The sequence below is a fragment of the Trichoderma asperellum genome, chromosome 1 (genome assembly GCF_020647865.1).
Source record: "Trichoderma asperellum chromosome 1, complete sequence".
NCBI classification, from domain to species: domain Eukaryota; kingdom Fungi; phylum Ascomycota; class Sordariomycetes; order Hypocreales; family Hypocreaceae; genus Trichoderma; species Trichoderma asperellum.
In genome coordinates, this window is record NC_089415.1 from 730,841 (window position 1) to 745,570 (window position 14,730).

At 46.4% G+C, this 14,730-nt stretch overlaps 8 protein-coding genes across 8 annotated transcripts; 2 read left to right on the forward strand and 6 right to left on the reverse strand.

Annotated features, from left to right (window-relative positions):
* Positions 1–73: 73 nt before the first annotated feature.
* On the reverse strand, positions 74–2,062 carry TrAFT101_000194 (uncharacterized protein; the record flags this gene model as incomplete). Its single annotated transcript, XM_024904101.2, has 1 exon — positions 74–2,062. The coding sequence occupies one exon, from the start codon at positions 2,060–2,062 to the stop codon at positions 74–76; it is 1,989 nt and encodes a 662-aa protein (XP_024755905.2).
* A 394-nt stretch (positions 2,063–2,456) lies between these two features.
* On the forward strand, positions 2,457–3,696 carry TrAFT101_000195 (uncharacterized protein; the record flags this gene model as incomplete). Its single annotated transcript, XM_066125937.1, has 5 exons — positions 2,457–2,824; positions 2,880–3,196; positions 3,276–3,401; positions 3,454–3,580; positions 3,639–3,696. The coding sequence occupies 5 exons, from the start codon at positions 2,457–2,459 to the stop codon at positions 3,694–3,696; spliced, it is 996 nt and encodes a 331-aa protein (XP_065982034.1).
* A 40-nt stretch (positions 3,697–3,736) lies between these two features.
* On the forward strand, positions 3,737–5,804 carry TrAFT101_000196 (uncharacterized protein; the record flags this gene model as incomplete). The annotated part of the gene is made up of 7 exons (XM_066125938.1): positions 3,737–3,875; positions 3,940–4,077; positions 4,146–4,245; positions 4,326–4,483; positions 4,545–4,737; positions 4,801–5,134; positions 5,199–5,804. The coding sequence occupies 7 exons, from the start codon at positions 3,737–3,739 to the stop codon at positions 5,802–5,804; spliced, it is 1,668 nt and encodes a 555-aa protein (XP_065982035.1).
* Positions 5,805–5,856: 52 nt separating this feature from the next.
* On the reverse strand, positions 5,857–6,969 carry TrAFT101_000197 (uncharacterized protein). The gene is made up of 2 exons (XM_024902826.2): positions 6,316–6,969; positions 5,857–6,238 (listed from the first exon to the last, which is right to left on the reverse strand). Exons 1-2 carry the CDS (start codon positions 6,864–6,866, stop codon positions 5,923–5,925), a joined length of 867 nt encoding a protein of 288 aa, XP_024755907.1. The 5' UTR covers positions 6,867–6,969; the 3' UTR covers positions 5,857–5,922.
* Positions 6,970–7,573: 604 nt separating this feature from the next.
* On the reverse strand, positions 7,574–8,536 carry TrAFT101_000198 (uncharacterized protein; the record flags this gene model as incomplete). The annotated part of the gene is made up of 3 exons (XM_024901285.2): positions 7,574–7,861; positions 7,931–8,210; positions 8,283–8,536. 3 exons carry the CDS (start codon positions 8,534–8,536, stop codon positions 7,574–7,576), a joined length of 822 nt encoding a protein of 273 aa, XP_024755908.1.
* Positions 8,537–8,674: 138 nt separating this feature from the next.
* Positions 8,675–10,431, reverse strand: TrAFT101_000199 (uncharacterized protein). Its single transcript, XM_066125939.1, has 2 exons — positions 10,284–10,431; positions 8,675–10,203 (listed from the first exon to the last, which is right to left on the reverse strand). The coding sequence occupies exons 1-2, from the start codon at positions 10,425–10,427 to the stop codon at positions 9,085–9,087; spliced, it is 1,263 nt and encodes a 420-aa protein (XP_065982036.1). The 5' UTR covers positions 10,428–10,431; the 3' UTR covers positions 8,675–9,084.
* Positions 10,432–10,819: 388 nt separating this feature from the next.
* Positions 10,820–11,686, reverse strand: TrAFT101_000200 (uncharacterized protein). Its single transcript, XM_024908963.2, has one exon. The coding sequence runs from the start codon at positions 11,657–11,659 to the stop codon at positions 11,150–11,152; it is 510 nt and encodes a 169-aa protein (XP_024755910.1). The 5' UTR covers positions 11,660–11,686; the 3' UTR covers positions 10,820–11,149.
* Positions 11,687–12,755: 1,069 nt separating this feature from the next.
* ARO2 (bifunctional chorismate synthase/riboflavin reductase [NAD(P)H] aro2) lies at positions 12,756–14,383 on the reverse strand. Its single transcript, XM_024901272.2, has 4 exons — positions 14,220–14,383; positions 14,086–14,164; positions 13,058–14,021; positions 12,756–13,008 (listed from the first exon to the last, which is right to left on the reverse strand). Exons 1-4 carry the CDS (start codon positions 14,264–14,266, stop codon positions 12,914–12,916), a joined length of 1,185 nt encoding a protein of 394 aa, XP_024755911.2. The 5' UTR covers positions 14,267–14,383; the 3' UTR covers positions 12,756–12,913.
* Positions 14,384–14,730: the final 347 nt, after the last annotated feature.

The window sequence follows — 14,730 nt, forward strand, 5'->3', positions numbered from 1 at the left end:
TCTCTTAGTTGAGTTGGCTTCACTTTCATAGTATAGACGTTTTTCTCAGCAGCATCTGATGTTGTCCTAATTGTCACTGTTGTTGGCAGGTGGCCATTTTCAGATCCAAGAGAAAAAAGAAAGACTTGTATCTGAATGGATGCAATGAGGGGATCGGATAAGGGCCGTGGGCGTAAAATATCACGTCTGTTTCGTCTCTGCCATCAGCCCCGAACTTGGAGGCAACCAGACTTTGCCTTTTGTATCTTGAGCCGAGATCGATGTCACAAGTCCATGCGTCTGGCTCCATGACTGACCGTAGCATGCGATTAAGACGGCCTTCCCAACGAGCGTTCTTGACGACATCGACAACGTCGCAATATCCGCCACCCAATTCTGCAACACTCTCCATGACGCTGTGCGAGACAGAATCACCTATGCCAAGCGTGAAGAAACGGATCTTCTCGCCATGTTTCTGACGAGTTTCCCAGACATACTTCAATATCGAACTGTGTTGTACGTTGTCAATTTCACCATCGGTGATGAGAATAATCTGCGTTGAAGGACAGCTGGGCTCGCGATTATTTACTGCTCCCTGTAAAGCCAGTAAGACTTGGGTTCCTCCCATGTCTGCTTTGACACTGGCCAGATACTCTCTGCCATCCGATAGACTTTCGGGTTCGTCGGCTTTCTTCGACCGAATCCACATACCGCGCACTTCACTACCAAATGAAATGATATTGAACCTGCAGGAAGAAGGCAATCCAGACAGCGCCAGAGACATGGCGTTTCTCATTGTCTCAATCTTCCGTCTATCGGTGCCTGATTGTGTCCAGCCCATAGACTCAGACCGGTCAAGGACGAAGAGAATCTCACCCTTGAACAAGTCCGGACGAACTGCGCTGCCAAAGAGGTCATTTGGACGAAGGCTGACCATTAGTGCAGCGTGGCCCAGATCGTTTGCGGGCGTGATGACAGCACGCGATTGAAGACGAGACTCATCAAGCATCTGGATGACAAAAACAAAATTGCCTTTAAGAGCAGGCTGTGACTTGGACGAATATTTCCATACATGCTGCAGCTTCGGTGTACCGGTGGCTGCTGAATTTAAGCTCTGTAACTCAGCGATATTCGCAATAGGTACATGTACGTTGCTGCTTGGCTTCAAACCTTGATATATGGTAGATAAATGGCTGGATTCGACATGGCAGCAGACAGGATCAATAGTGCCATCATCGAAAACTCTGATAGTTATCTCTAGCATATCACTCGACACTTCAGGTAAAGTCACTGGGTTTGCAGAAGTCGCATATCGAGGAGCAACTAACGTCGGTATTGTAATAGCAAGACCCTCAGACTTCTCTTCTTTACTTGTGACAACCTTGAGCTCGTGCACATAAGTCAAACTAATTTCGACTGTCGTGTTGGCGGGAATATTACCCAGAGAGGTCTCAAAAACCTCTGGGGTAAGCTCCTCTAGTAGGGCTGCAACCTCTCTCTTCTTTGCTTTGGACTCTTCGAATTCGCGTTTTGCTTGCGCCTTTGGCTTCACCACTCCTTGTAGGCGTCGTGAGCCGCCAATTCTGCACTCAAAAGACGTGACGACCTCATCGTAATATAGGGGAAACGTGTGTTGCGCTTCGGGAATGCCGAGCTCTGATGGGTTGTGGAAAATCTGTGTGAGCCTCGTGTACGAAATCGTCCCATCGATGGAGATGTCAATAGAAACTCTTAGGATTGGGAGACACAAAGTAAGAGTCTTTGAAGAAGAGGGTAATAGCGGTAGCTTGGACCTATCTTCTGGTAGGGCCTGAAGAGGGGAAGGTTTCATGTGTGTCGTTTGAATGAAGGGGGGGAAAACAGAGTAAGGGCCGCCATGAGTCGGAGAATCATCTTCATATTCCGTCACGGAACCACTTGGTACGCCTTGTAATTCCTCGCCATGCTCCACCGAACCTTGAACGAAATGTTGGAATTTCCTTTTTCTTTTGGGACTCCAGACATCTGGCTGTGCGTCAATACCAGCCGGCGGAGAGAAGAGGATACCAGAAGTCAGCCGTGGAGTTCTGAAATGACGATTCATTCTGTCGTTGTAGGTTTAGAAGAAGGTTTGGGCTGCAAACTTTTGTGTATAAGAATAATTGCCGCGTTTCAAATGATGACAATAAACTAGAAAAAGGAGTCAGTCGAAAACCATTGCGGTATTAAATAGGCAATTAGCGGTATGAAATAGCCTAGAGTTCGCAAGGCTGTGACACAAGGCGCGCGAACCGCGGCGTTGCCTTGTTGCCTCGAGCGGGGTCACACGCATCTCTTCGCCATCCAATAGAAGATCTAATGGGAGTTAATCATATGACATGCGCTTCGATGTCTAATTCCTTTCTTAGCGATTGCGGCATTGCTCCGCGACGCGTCCTTCGTCCGTACCTACATTAAGCTCGGGATTGCATCATTTTCATTCTCCCCGAGGTTCCATCATGACGGATGGAGCAGAAGAAGGCATTCTTCGAGTGGCTGAATTGGCGCAGACTTGCGATGATCTACTTGCGGGTCTGTTGGATATAGGAGAGTCAATACATGTAGACGTGAAGGGCATCCACGCTCGACTACAAGCTCTGGGCACCTTGTTACGTTCCTCTCAGCATATTGAACGCTGCGGCTGGTTTCAAACGACTCTCCAAGATTGTAGACGTGTTTTGAGCCAGCTCCGTGAGACGGCAAACACTTGGCCCGTAAGCTGCACTACAGATTTTCTTGAGAGCCGTCAACCTAGTGCGATTGGACATATCAGTGCTTTGGCTGACATTCAGAACTCTTTGTCCCTGGCTTTATGTTCAAGCATCAGGTACGTCTTTTACACAATTGATATCCTTTCGCTTGTAACTGACCATAGTTACAAGTAACAATGAACTGAAAGATGCGACTATGATCAAAACTATAAAGCAAGGCCTCGATACCATTTCAAGTCACTTGATAGATGTTATAGATGACATATTACCGGCGGCTCCTTTTGTCACCAGTAAAAGCACATTCAAGCTGCATGAAGCAAAACTTACCATCAATGGAAATTGGGATAACAGCTCATCCAGGCACGATATAATTTGTTCAAACTGTTTTCTTCATGATATAGGTGGCAGTGCAACGATCACGAGACTAAGGTTTGGCTGCGACTGTCCTACAACTGAGGGATCTCACGATGGTGAACTGGAGTACCGAGGTGAGCATCAGAAAATTTCACCAAATCTTTCTCGCCCTCTGAGCTGAAATATTGAATCTTGGATGCTAATTACGGGAAGTACTATCCGCGACCTTCTTGGTGGAACATATTTGTCCCGGTGAAGCGCGTGCATGGCACATGATACTTTCCAAGCCGCGTACTAATGCCATAGTTTCTATAATCATCTCTGGACTTGCACCTGCATGTATGTTCCAAAGGCTGTCTTACAAATGAACGGGAACAGGTTAACAAACCAGACATCTTCAAAATCGACAGACTTGCCGGAAGACTTGCCCATCAGTTCTCAATGAGCCAAACTACAGATCCCAAACACAAGGAGATAGTGTTTGAAGAAGAGCTAGTGTACAGATTGATTTCCGTCCCGTATGTAATTTTGCGATTGAATCGATTACATCTTTGATTCATTGCTAATAGTCCCCAGGGGCGTTCGAGGCCTTTCAAAACAAACTACCATCGCAGCTAGAATTCCACACATCTAATACTATAGTCAGGCTTGCTTGGCAGCCCCAGGGAGTTCAAATGAGACACTACTCAGTCGCAACTAGGCCAAAAAATAGATATAGGATCAAATCTCTTGAGGCTCTCCCATGTCCAGTATTTGAAATAGAGATTTTCAGGGACTGTAAAGAAGCAAGCAATGACGACTTTAACATACTTGGTAAGTTGGACATATTTGAACAGGTAGTCCGAGGCATTTTGATAATCAATGATTATTGTTTTAGTTTACAAAGACTCAATTATCACTGATGGGGCAACGCTAGGGCGGCCCTTATGGGTAACACTGTCTAAAGTTAGCATGCGCCAAGGTACAGCCCCTTTCGACATTTCTGGAATAAGCTTTGGTTTCGATAAGAGAGACGGTTCGTATGACATCTCTAGAATCAAATCTGATTCATTTGCCCTGTACTAAACATCCACATTCTTTTAGATGCGGTGAATTGGAAGACGTACGTCGAAGCCATGAGAGATCGGCTGCATCAGCTGTATGCTCAACGAATGTTGGCATTTGAATACGAAGTATACCATCAGTGAGAACCCATATAATTAACACAAAGGCCACTGCAATGAGATTATATATCTGTACATATACTTACATACGCCGTGGCAGAGATTCTACGACATTGCGGCAAAGATTTATTCCAGAATCATCCATATGTCAGGATGTTGATATATCTGTTATCTCCTCAGATGTTAAAGGATTTACAAAGAATAAAACTCGTATGGTGGTGAAAAGAAAGGGCCGACCCGGTTCCATATGTCTGGATTGTAAGTATATCACTCTGAATTGAAACTTTATCTTGGATTTGAGTAAGCTGATAATTATCAGTCGAATTTTCCATTCTAAAAATTGCGCAACGAGGTCTCCTCGGCTCACTAGATCTTATCAATTTCTGGACCAATGACGACGACGGTACCAATACCCCTGTTGTCCAGCAGACTAACTGGAAAAAGTTGATTACACGAGGCAAAAACGGCAAGCTAGAGCAGCCGCGAAGTTTGAGCGGACCGCAAGTATTAAGGTCAGTAAATTATAGGATCGCTAATAGATGAAATTAATAGGCAAGTAAAGTAACATTCATCAGTGAAAAAAAGGTTTCCTCTGACGAATGGTTTGACAAGATCGATCGGTTGAAGACTGTCATGGAGTTGCCAGCTTCTGCCAAAGGTACATACAAGTCAGTCAAGATCTGTGTCATTGACACGGGCTTCAAACTAGGAGTCAAGGGATTCACGAAAATCAAGGTGTATAAAGATTTTGTGAATCCAGGCTCTACTAGCATGTGTGATAATACCTGGCATGGCACAATTTCTGCCAACATCATCATGTCAATCTATGAGAAATGCGAGCTGTATGTTGCCAGGGTATTCAACTCTGATGAGACCGACGATAAGACAGAGCCTGAATTGATGGCCCAGGTAAGTTTATTTCAGAGTTACAAATGCATCGTAAATAGGTCGGCTGATTTGAGATCGCACGGAGGCCATCGAATGGGCAATAACACCTGACATCGACGTTGACATTATCAGTATATCGGCTGGATTCCTCTACCACTCTCCCAGGCTACAGGATGCCGTGCAAAAGGCCAGCGCCGCCAACAAACTTGTCTTCGCCGCCGCATCCAACTGGGGTAATTTGGGGCCTGTGGCCTTTCCGGCGCGGCACAATCTCTACACCATATGCGTGTTTTCCACTGATACTCATAACCGAGCGTCTCATTTCAATCCAGAGCGGCGGTCAGACGCGCACAATTTTGCTATCCTCGGCGAAGATTTTCAGCATCCCGGTGATGCAAATCAGCGGGTACGTGGCACCAGTACTGCCACAGCCGCGGCAGCAGGGCTTGCGGCGCTCATAATTGACTTTACGCGGCACCTATTTAACTGCCAGTCCATCTTTAGAGTGGCTGATGTCAGTAAAATGCTTGGAATGATTGCCATATTCAACGCCATATCTGAGCGGGCGGGAGAGTTTAAGTGTATCATGCCGCTGAAATTACTTCCCTCAGACTTTGCTGGTATGAGCTTGCAGCAAATGAGAGAGTATATTAAGGAAAGTCTGTCGAGGGCAATGGATCAGGCTAACTGAGTACATATCTTTCCACAAACACTTAAAGTGGGCTGCTCAACGTTAAAACAAGCCCAGTTTGTCTAAACAAGGTATATTAAAGGTTATATAGATTAGAAGAGTTGTTATTCAAGTTCTCTCAGTTTTCACCACTTAAAAGTTCCTCGTCTAACACAATAGCTTCACCAAGATCGTCATCTTCAACGACCTGAAAGGACTCTAGTCCCTCGTTTTTAACGACAGCACCAACGTCGACTTCTTGTCCGCTCTCCATATGAAAGGTAGCGCGATGTGTACAAGTGTCAACAGACCAGTCTGTCATGAGAAATCCCTTGTGAACTTTGGCGAGACGGATAGCCCAAACAAAATCCGAAAGTTGGCCTTCTTTGGTGTTATTTTCCCAAGCCACATTATTTTTGTTAGTAACTTCGCTAGCTGCCGCAGTTGATAGATCACTACATAAGCATACCAACATTTAGACTCCAGAGTTTTTAATATTTGAGGTATAAGTATAAGACAGTCTGAAACTCACGCATCAGGGCCCCCTTTAACTTCTACATTCCTCATGGCTGTGTTCGACCTCTTTCCCGCTCGTGCCACGCGGAGGCCCGTAATCATGAAGAATGACCAATTCGCCTTGTCGCCAATGTATTTTTTAAGCTCTTCTCTTTCTAGGCACTGCTGGATATAGCGAGAATTGGGTTGAACGATATATGTGTCGAGGCGGTTGTATTCTTCGTACTGGCTAACGGACCTCTTGAATGCGACACTGATGCTCGCCTTGATTGTCAGCAAACCTAATGATGCGGCTATAGGTGCGCTAGTAGCGAGAGCCAGCGATGTTGCGAAGCCACGCTTGCGCTCCCATTTGAAGTCGACGACATGCGACGAGAAGACGTTCATGCGCTGTGGGAACGGCAGCACAGCGCCAGAATTGATTGGAAAGTCCAAGTGTTTGAGGTCGGCGATGCAGTGACCTAAACAAAGAGGAGCCTGGGAGTCGTCTCCATCGCCAGAAAGGATGATTTGCTCTGGACCAGGCGGATAGTGAGTCTGCCGAAGCTTGAACCAGACTTTATCCATAGCAGATCAGACTTTAAATAGTCACATTAAAAAGAATGCATGAGTTCCTTGCTTTCTAGACAAAATATATGTTGCAGCATGAGTTGTCTATTTTATATTTTAAGTCCACGATACCAAAATACAATAAAAAAAAAATAACAACTGCGTATTAGCTTGCTTTGATGAGGGGTATTTTGTTCGGTAGTGCCCTAACTAAAGTCCCTGGAAACCAGGAGTGATTGGCGGAGAAATGTGAAGGACAACGATTAAAATATCTTAGGGGAATTGCAACTATCTTTCGCATTGGTATCTGAGAATAGTGTAGCCATGGCTAAGCATATGGGGAGCAAACTGAATTGCATGATTGACACAAATATAACGCTGCCTAAAATCTTTATACATTATTTAAAAGCGAAAAAATAACCCTATGAAACTCCATGTATAGCTTCTCTTTGAGTATATTTAATTTTTAAGTAAGTAAGCGATAACGCAAATGGCTAGTGAATCATAATTGCATGCTGGTGCATTGATACCGCCCATGGAACAGCAAATCTTAAGTGCACAAGATATTACTTGTAGTCTTAGCAGATTGGGCATACAATATGCTACTGAGGCTAAGGCTGGCAACATATCTATGCTCCTGCATGTATTTAACAAGCAACATGGTTGGGATAAGGACGGAATGTGAATAAAACACGGGGTCTCTTATGGCAGCCCAGAGCGCAGATTTACTTGTACTCTGTCGACTGCTGTAGTCCAACATCTTGATTGGACACCAATTGAACTGCTTCTTGCTCCCTCTTCTTCAAATCTGGTCTCAAAGAACGAGTCAAGATACCGACCAAGAGAAGACTAGTGATACATGCCAGCTCGGGAAGAAAACTGAGGCAAACTTGTACGGCCTTGGACGTGAGGAAACCTGAATCCGGGTGGGAAATTGTCATTTGTAGAAATACAATGCCGTAAACAAGGCGGATTCCAACAAAGGGCAGTGCGATAAACACTCCATTGAGTAGCTAGGAAGCGGTGCATCAGCAACTTATAGAGTCAAAGAGGGAAAAGATAACATGCTCAAAATTACTAACCATTTTACCGTTTTCAGATGTTTGCATATCCGAGTATGACGAAAATCGGCGATTCATGGAATGCGACCAAAGTGCCCAGAGAACGGCAAGTAGCCAGGCAACGCACGATATGGCCGAGCCAGCGTTGAGCAATGACTTATTTTTTGACACCTCGCCGCCGTTTAAAAGGTGGACAACAGCTATAATTGTCAAAACCATTCCCAGAGCGACAATGCCGTGGTACTTGATTTCTAGTATAATGTCAAGCTTTCTATTCAGGCGCGGGTTTACAGCACGTCGACTGATGTAAAGTAAAGTAAAATTAGCAAAAGACACTTATAGTAAGCATTCACGGGACAAATTATAGACTCACGCTTCGTGCAATATTCCTGAGATCGAAAGAAGCAAAGGAGACAAGCCTATGCTGTTGAGAATCACAGCGGCTTCCCCCGTCTGGTTCCCATGCAGACCAATGCCGCCAGTAGCTATGCGGAGTACACAGAAGATTTGGACATAGAGCCAGCCGAGAAATCCTGTTTTGCCGTGCTTCCATAGACAATAGAGCGCGGGCTGGAGTAGAATCAAGTAAATGGCGAGTTTCGCAGCTGAGAGACTGTCAGTTGTCATCGTGGTTGTATAAGTCTTGGCGCTTGATCTTGTAAGACGAAGAAGGCGTAAATCGCAAAAGTGCCGTTTACTGAGTAGCTATTAAGCCCTTTAAGAAACGGGAATGTTGTATGTAAAGTGAATGTCTAGTAGATTGAATAGCTATAGTAGATTGAACAACATATATATATACATATTTGCGGTTGTGATAATGATAACCAAGATCTTCAACTACATTCACTACTTCTTGATCCTTCAATTCTCCCTCCCATGAAAATTTCCCTATTCAATATAGCGTCCCTCAAGTTACTGTGCGTCAGCCGGATTTGTCTACGCCACTATGTCTAGGTTAGCGCAACTTGAACGAGAACGACAGCTAATCAGCAGAGCCCACAAGAGCTTACTGCAGCGTTAAATCAGCCCCTGCATCGACTCCTACCAAGGGTTGTGGCTAATAATTGGCAATTGGCCATTGCTCTTAAGCGATAGAACTGGTTCCTCATCCAGAGTGATCATCGCTCCCCGCACCCTGCAGAGACTTAATATTATTTACTATTTCATCAACCATGTCAACTTTTGGGCTGAACATTGCACAACAAGGATGGATCCTTCAATATCTCCAGTGGTTGTATCAGCATTCCCAGCCACGCTGGAGGCACCGCTACCGCGATTGCTTGAGCTTCGCGAAGACCAGCATCGCCAACAAACCAGAGTTGACGAATAATTGCAAGCAATGCAAAATAGTGCGCCAGTATGATGAGGGCTCGCGGCCGCTGTTCCTCTACAAATATCACAAACTGGGCGTCCACTATCATGGGGAAAAGAAAAAGTCGTCTCGACACGCCGTATGGAGGATCGCTGTCGAATCTGTGTTTCCAGAGCCAACCAAGGCAGCTCAGCGTTCGTTTATACACGTTGTGAACATCGTCATCCCATTGTTCCTCCAGCTCATGGGGCTCTTGGCGTCGCAGCAGGTGTATCAGCTCATTAGAATGCTCCATTCTGTTCTTTTCCTCCAGATTTTGTGAGATTTCCAGCATTAGCCTGCCGCTGACTGATTCACGTCTCTCTTCAATAAATGCCCATGCCTTGCGGAACACAATGTTGCTGGTGTTGCACATGCGCAACCACTCAACAGGAGGCGTATACGGTTCCAAGGATCGATTTTGTAACTGATAATATCTGTAAACCCGTAAAAGGCTAGAGGTCAGGCATGAAAAATCCACATTATCGGGATCGAGATTGGCCACCTGCTGGTGGTGCGACTGAAGAGTCAAATTCGTATATGTCAAGCAATGACCCATATATTCCGACCCGGCATCACCGGATATGTGCGCTTTGTGGAGAGCTGCCACCATGCAGACTGCGTATAGGACAGCATCTGACCGCAAAGCTGCTTGGCACATGAAAGGCCCTAGAAAAGCCTGAGAAAACTTGTCCACACTGTGGACTGGTGCGATGACGGTAGAATAATGATAGAACAGCTCAAGTTCGAGCCTCCTCCGTGCTGTTGTTTCCGCAAGTTGCACCACGCCGTCTGAATTGATCACGCCTTCACCGCCGCTTGGAGAAGCCGACGACTGAGCCGAGTTGCTTTCGCTGCTCTTCTTTGCTGCAGGGGGCTGGGCATATTCGCAATCCAAGTCAAGCCGTATGCAATTGTTACAGATTGGCCTAGCTTCGTCACACTATCTCACAACATTAGGAGCTGTTCAAGTGCCGTCTTCTCCACAGCCATAGGGCTGATCGAAGAGCGTTCCATTCGTACCTTGACTCGCCGAACTCGACAACGCTGGCAGCCTGTCCTAGTCTTTTTGTGGAATAGTTTTGCATGCTTCTTTCGTGGCTGTTGTGTCTCTTGTGGCTTCTCTTCGCGTCCGCCCACAATGGGCAGCGTATTAATTAAAGTCATTATAATGCAGGTGGTATCGTATCCCTAATGCAGCACAACTTCAAGCGAGCAAGTTAAACGATGACGAGGGGCGCCGAATATGTATGTAAATAGTAGCGGCAGCTGAACGAGAACGAGTAGTAGGCTAGTGCTTAAAGAGAATAGCGAGACGCAGGAGTGCGTTAGGACACAAGGCATATTTCGTATTTCATGCTATGGTCACCTTCATTGGCCAATTCGTTTTAAAGCTGACAGGCGATCCTGTCTATACTAAGCAGAGCTTTGTGACACGGCTATAGAAAAACTCGGAGTTTGCCGAAGCGAGATTAGAATCGAAAATAAAGAAATATTTCGGATCAATTTCTCGATAAAGAAGTATCTTTCAAAATGGAGAATGATGCGAGGCACTCAACGCCAGGAATTATGAGAGTAATATCTAGGTAGTGCTTCATAACGCGGAATGAGACTGCTTTATGCCGATGTTGCATCGTCCATACAAAAAATATCAAAATACAAACAACACACGAAGGAGCGCTAACTAAAGTACTAGGTAAATGAGTTCAATAGTGTTTTTTTTTTTTTTTAAATCCTTTGAAGCTTATCAAGATGCCGGCTGCTAGCTATATTACAGGGTGTTGTGTGCGTTCTCATCGGATCCAAGCAGCCAACCTCTTTCCATCCAGAGACAATACCAGCTAGACACCAGAAAGAGTAGATGATAATAATTTCCAATTCCAACCTGTTTAGTCCCAATCGGATTGGATCTCGCGCGCAGTGCCAATGACAAAGCAAACCCATGCCGCCAAATCAACCGTCAAAGACCTAATCGTGTGCACGCTCAGCCAGCCCTCCAGATCCTTGGTGCTCTCTCCCTTGGAGGTGTCTTCAACAATTGCCTTAATTTTTGGTGCGACGGCCGGCACAAAGACGAGATGGGCGGCGGTCAATACCATTCCGGCTGTGTACCACCGCAGAGACTTGTTGGCCCAGTGATAGTTGTGGTTTACAAAACAAGTAGCCATGGTGGATGAAATGGTGAGTGTAAGAAGCCCCAGAGTCCGGTTCAATCCTCCCTCGAAAAAGTCTTTGAAATACGACGGCAGCAGCTCATTGCTTTTGCTGCGGATCTCTGGCTTGTTGAAGATGCTTAGGAAAAAGTGCTCGTCCCACGCCCACCAGAGGGTGCAAGTTGATGTGAGCAACGGCGCCGCTCGCAATGCGGCCACGGGATCAAAGAATGCTTTGGTCGCCATAATGACGGCCTTGTGAATTGGAGTTGTGGTGTTGTTAGTGATGTAAATGATGGTGCGTCATTTTCAAGGGCCAACTGAAGGATGGATGGGCTGACTTTGGGTTGGTTACATCGGCTGATTCTCATCACGTGATGAAATCACTGACAATACAGGCACGGGAAGGATTTCTGTGGATTTTAGTATAGAGAATAGCAAATGGAGTGAAGATTTTGTTATTGTTTTATTTATTATTGCGTATGCATTGAGGCAGCTGCCGATTGCTGGACTCTAGCGCTCTGACGGACCAGTTAGTGGGGTGCAGGTTAACAGAAGGAAGAAAACAGCTAAGAACACATGAATTAATGATCAAGATAACAACGTAATAAAGACAAAATATTTTCGGTCAACTCGAAGATTTGGTGTTATTCATTGTATTGTGGTATATTTGGTTAATGTTGGATGTGAATTTACAAGCCATGTTTTTCCAGTTCACTTGCACAGAGTCATGGGTTATCATATATATTAAACACGGTACAAGTAATAGTCAAAAAAATCGTTACATTTCAGTGCGAAATAAACAAAGAATAAATATCCCCTGTCTAAACTATACCGTTATGCTTACCTCTCAATCGCAATAACGCATAAGTGCTCTTTCGTGCTTGCTTCTCGCGGAGATTTCTTATAGCGTCATGAACATGTCGACTTATAGTCTGTTCTGCTCTTTATCTATGGTGTTATAGAAGGCCCTGCCAACCTCAAAGCCATGCTCGTCTGACAATTTCCTAAAGCTACCAATTGGGTGCTCGAAACTGGAAATTTGACAACCTGAAGCAACAGCCATTCATCGACTCATTAGTATAGTTGTTTCTGTTGACTGGGTTTGCAACATTATACAATTCAAAAAGTCGAGACTACGCATTAGTCGCAACAAGCAAATCCACCAGAAAAGCTAGCAACTATCCCTATTACAGGCATTTTTGCGGCCCCTGCTAGCTCCGATACGGCGCCGATCTCGGGCTTAAAGATTTACCCGTCCAAGACCCTGCAAAAAAACACGGCCCAAGTAAGTATAGCGGCATGTTGGTGCTAGTTTAAAATTGAATGAATTGAATCAGGACCCAAGACTGTGTAAATGGTAATACATCTCTATATGCGTAGGAGGAAATGTCTTGAATATACAATAGAAAAGCTTTTGATTCCAGATCAATCTTTTTTTTTTTTTTTTTTTTTTTTTTTTTTTTCAAAATCAAGATACTACACTTTTGATCATTCATTTCATGGCGCAAGCACCGCCATCCTTCTGCCGCCTTGCAACAAAAGAGCATCCATAATGCAAATTGAAGCCATGGCCTCGACGATTGGAACAGCGCCTAAACATGGTTAGCAGAGTCAGTTTTAGCGTTGAGTGTTGAGACTTACGGGGAACAACACAGGGATCATGACGGCCCTTGGCCTCTAGAAGCCCATCAGTCTCTCCTTCAAATGTGACCGTCTCCTGAGGCAGTCCAATCGTTGCCGGGGGCTTGAAAGCGACGCGGAAATAGATGGGCGCGCCGTTTGTGATTCCTCCCTGGATTCCTCCACTGTTGTTGGTGGCGGTTGTGAGCTTTGGCTTCGCAAATCCATTCTTGGAATCCGAATCAGAATTGGGGTTGCGGATGAACATGTCGTTGTGGGAGGACCCGGGGATTTCTGTTCCTTCAAATCCGGAGCCGATTTCGAATCCCTTTGTGGCCGGAATGCTAAGCATGCCGTGGGCCAGTGTGGCCTCCAACTTGGAAAACACGGGCTCGCCAAGTCCAGTCGGGACATTTCGAATGACACACGTCACTGTGCCTCCAATGCTGTCCTGGCGATCTCGGAAGTCGGCAATGCTCTGCTCCATCTTGGCAGCCACTTCCGCGTCCGGACACCGGACAACCGTCTTGTCAACGGTTTCCCGTGTAACCTCCTGCAGCAGCTGGAGAAACTTGGGGTTGTGAGAGGTGGAAGGATACTCGGGGGTGGGCGGGATGTGGTGGATGTTGCCGACAGACGAAACCCAGGCAACAATTTCGATTCCGTGGGCAAGCTTGAGGTAGTGCTCGCAAAGAGCGCCTGCCGCCACTCGGCCGATTGTCTCGCGCGCACTCGAACGGCCGCCGCCTGAGGATGCACGAACGCCGTACTTTTCAAGGTAGGTGAAGTCGGCGTGGCTGGGGCGGGGATACTGCTTCATGGTGTCGCCCTTGTAGTCTGCGGGGCGGAAGTCCTTGTTCTTGACCACCATGGCTATCGGCGTGCCGAGCGTGACGCCGCCCTCCACTCCGGACTGGATGGACACAATGTCGGCCTCATTCCGCGGCGTCGTGATGGAGCTTTGGCCGGGGCGACGGCGAGTGACCTGGAAACTTGAGCTACAAAGTCCCTAGAAAGCGCCATGGCTGTTCCATATACTAGAAACTCACCTGGGGCTGGATGATCTCTTCAGAGACCGGGACGCCGGGCGGGAAGTTGTCGACAATGCATCCCACGCTGGGACAGTGACTACAGCGGCGAATTAGCGGCCCAGCGCTATCCTAGCTCGGAAGCAGATACTGACCTCTCGCCGTACGTCGTTACACGCAGAAACTGCCCAAAGGTCGACATGGCGGGCAATTGGGATGGACGGTTGGAGGAATTGGCTGTGCAAAGACGATTGTCGCCGGATCTGCTGATATATCAAGGCCAACAACGACGTGCTGAGTCACAATGAGTCACTTGCGTGGGCAAGGTAAGGTTCGACAATGGCCTGGTCGATAAACTCTCCGATCTGAAGAAAAATAAGCAGCGCACGTGATGCGTCACGTGCAGTAAGCGTCAGATTTCGACATCCATTCGAACCTTGACCTTGAGGCGCTGATGCGATGCAACCTCTCAGAACGCCGTCATCGGAGCAATCAAGGCTCAACGCACTCGCTGCCAATTCGCACCGACATCTTTTCAAGCGCACGCCTGCATCTTGTGACTGGTGTATCGTTACCTGGGCCACGCATCTATCTATCTATCTGGTACGGCAAACAAAGCCTCTCCAAGCAATGCCGTCTCGCAACCAGCATCGCGGCTCTCTTGCA

Coding starts and splice junctions, on each gene's coding strand:
- TrAFT101_000197 (XM_024902826.2), bottom strand. CDS start 6,866: ATGGATAAAGTCTGGTTCAAGCTTCGGCAGACTCACTATCCGCCTGGT. Junction 6,239..6,315: donor GTTAAAGGGGGCCCTGATGC/GTGAGTTTCAGA, acceptor ATGCTTATGTAG/TGATCTATCAACTGCGGCAG.
- TrAFT101_000199 (XM_066125939.1), bottom strand. CDS start 10,427: ATGACTTTAATTAATACGCTGCCCATTGTGGGCGGACGCGAAGAGAAG. Junction 10,204..10,283: donor GTCGAGTTCGGCGAGTCAAG/GTACGAATGGAA, acceptor GTTGTGAGATAG/TGTGACGAAGCTAGGCCAAT.
- TrAFT101_000200 (XM_024908963.2), bottom strand. CDS start 11,659: ATGGCGACCAAAGCATTCTTTGATCCCGTGGCCGCATTGCGAGCGGCG.
- ARO2 (XM_024901272.2), bottom strand. CDS start 14,266: ATGTCGACCTTTGGGCAGTTTCTGCGTGTAACGACGTACGGCGAGAG. Junction 14,165..14,219: donor GTAACGACGTACGGCGAGAG/GTCAGTATCTGC, acceptor TCGCCGCTGTAG/TCACTGTCCCAGCGTGGGAT. Junction 13,009..13,057: donor TGATCCCTGTGTTGTTCCCC/GTAAGTCTCAAC, acceptor AACCATGTTTAG/GCGCTGTTCCAATCGTCGAG.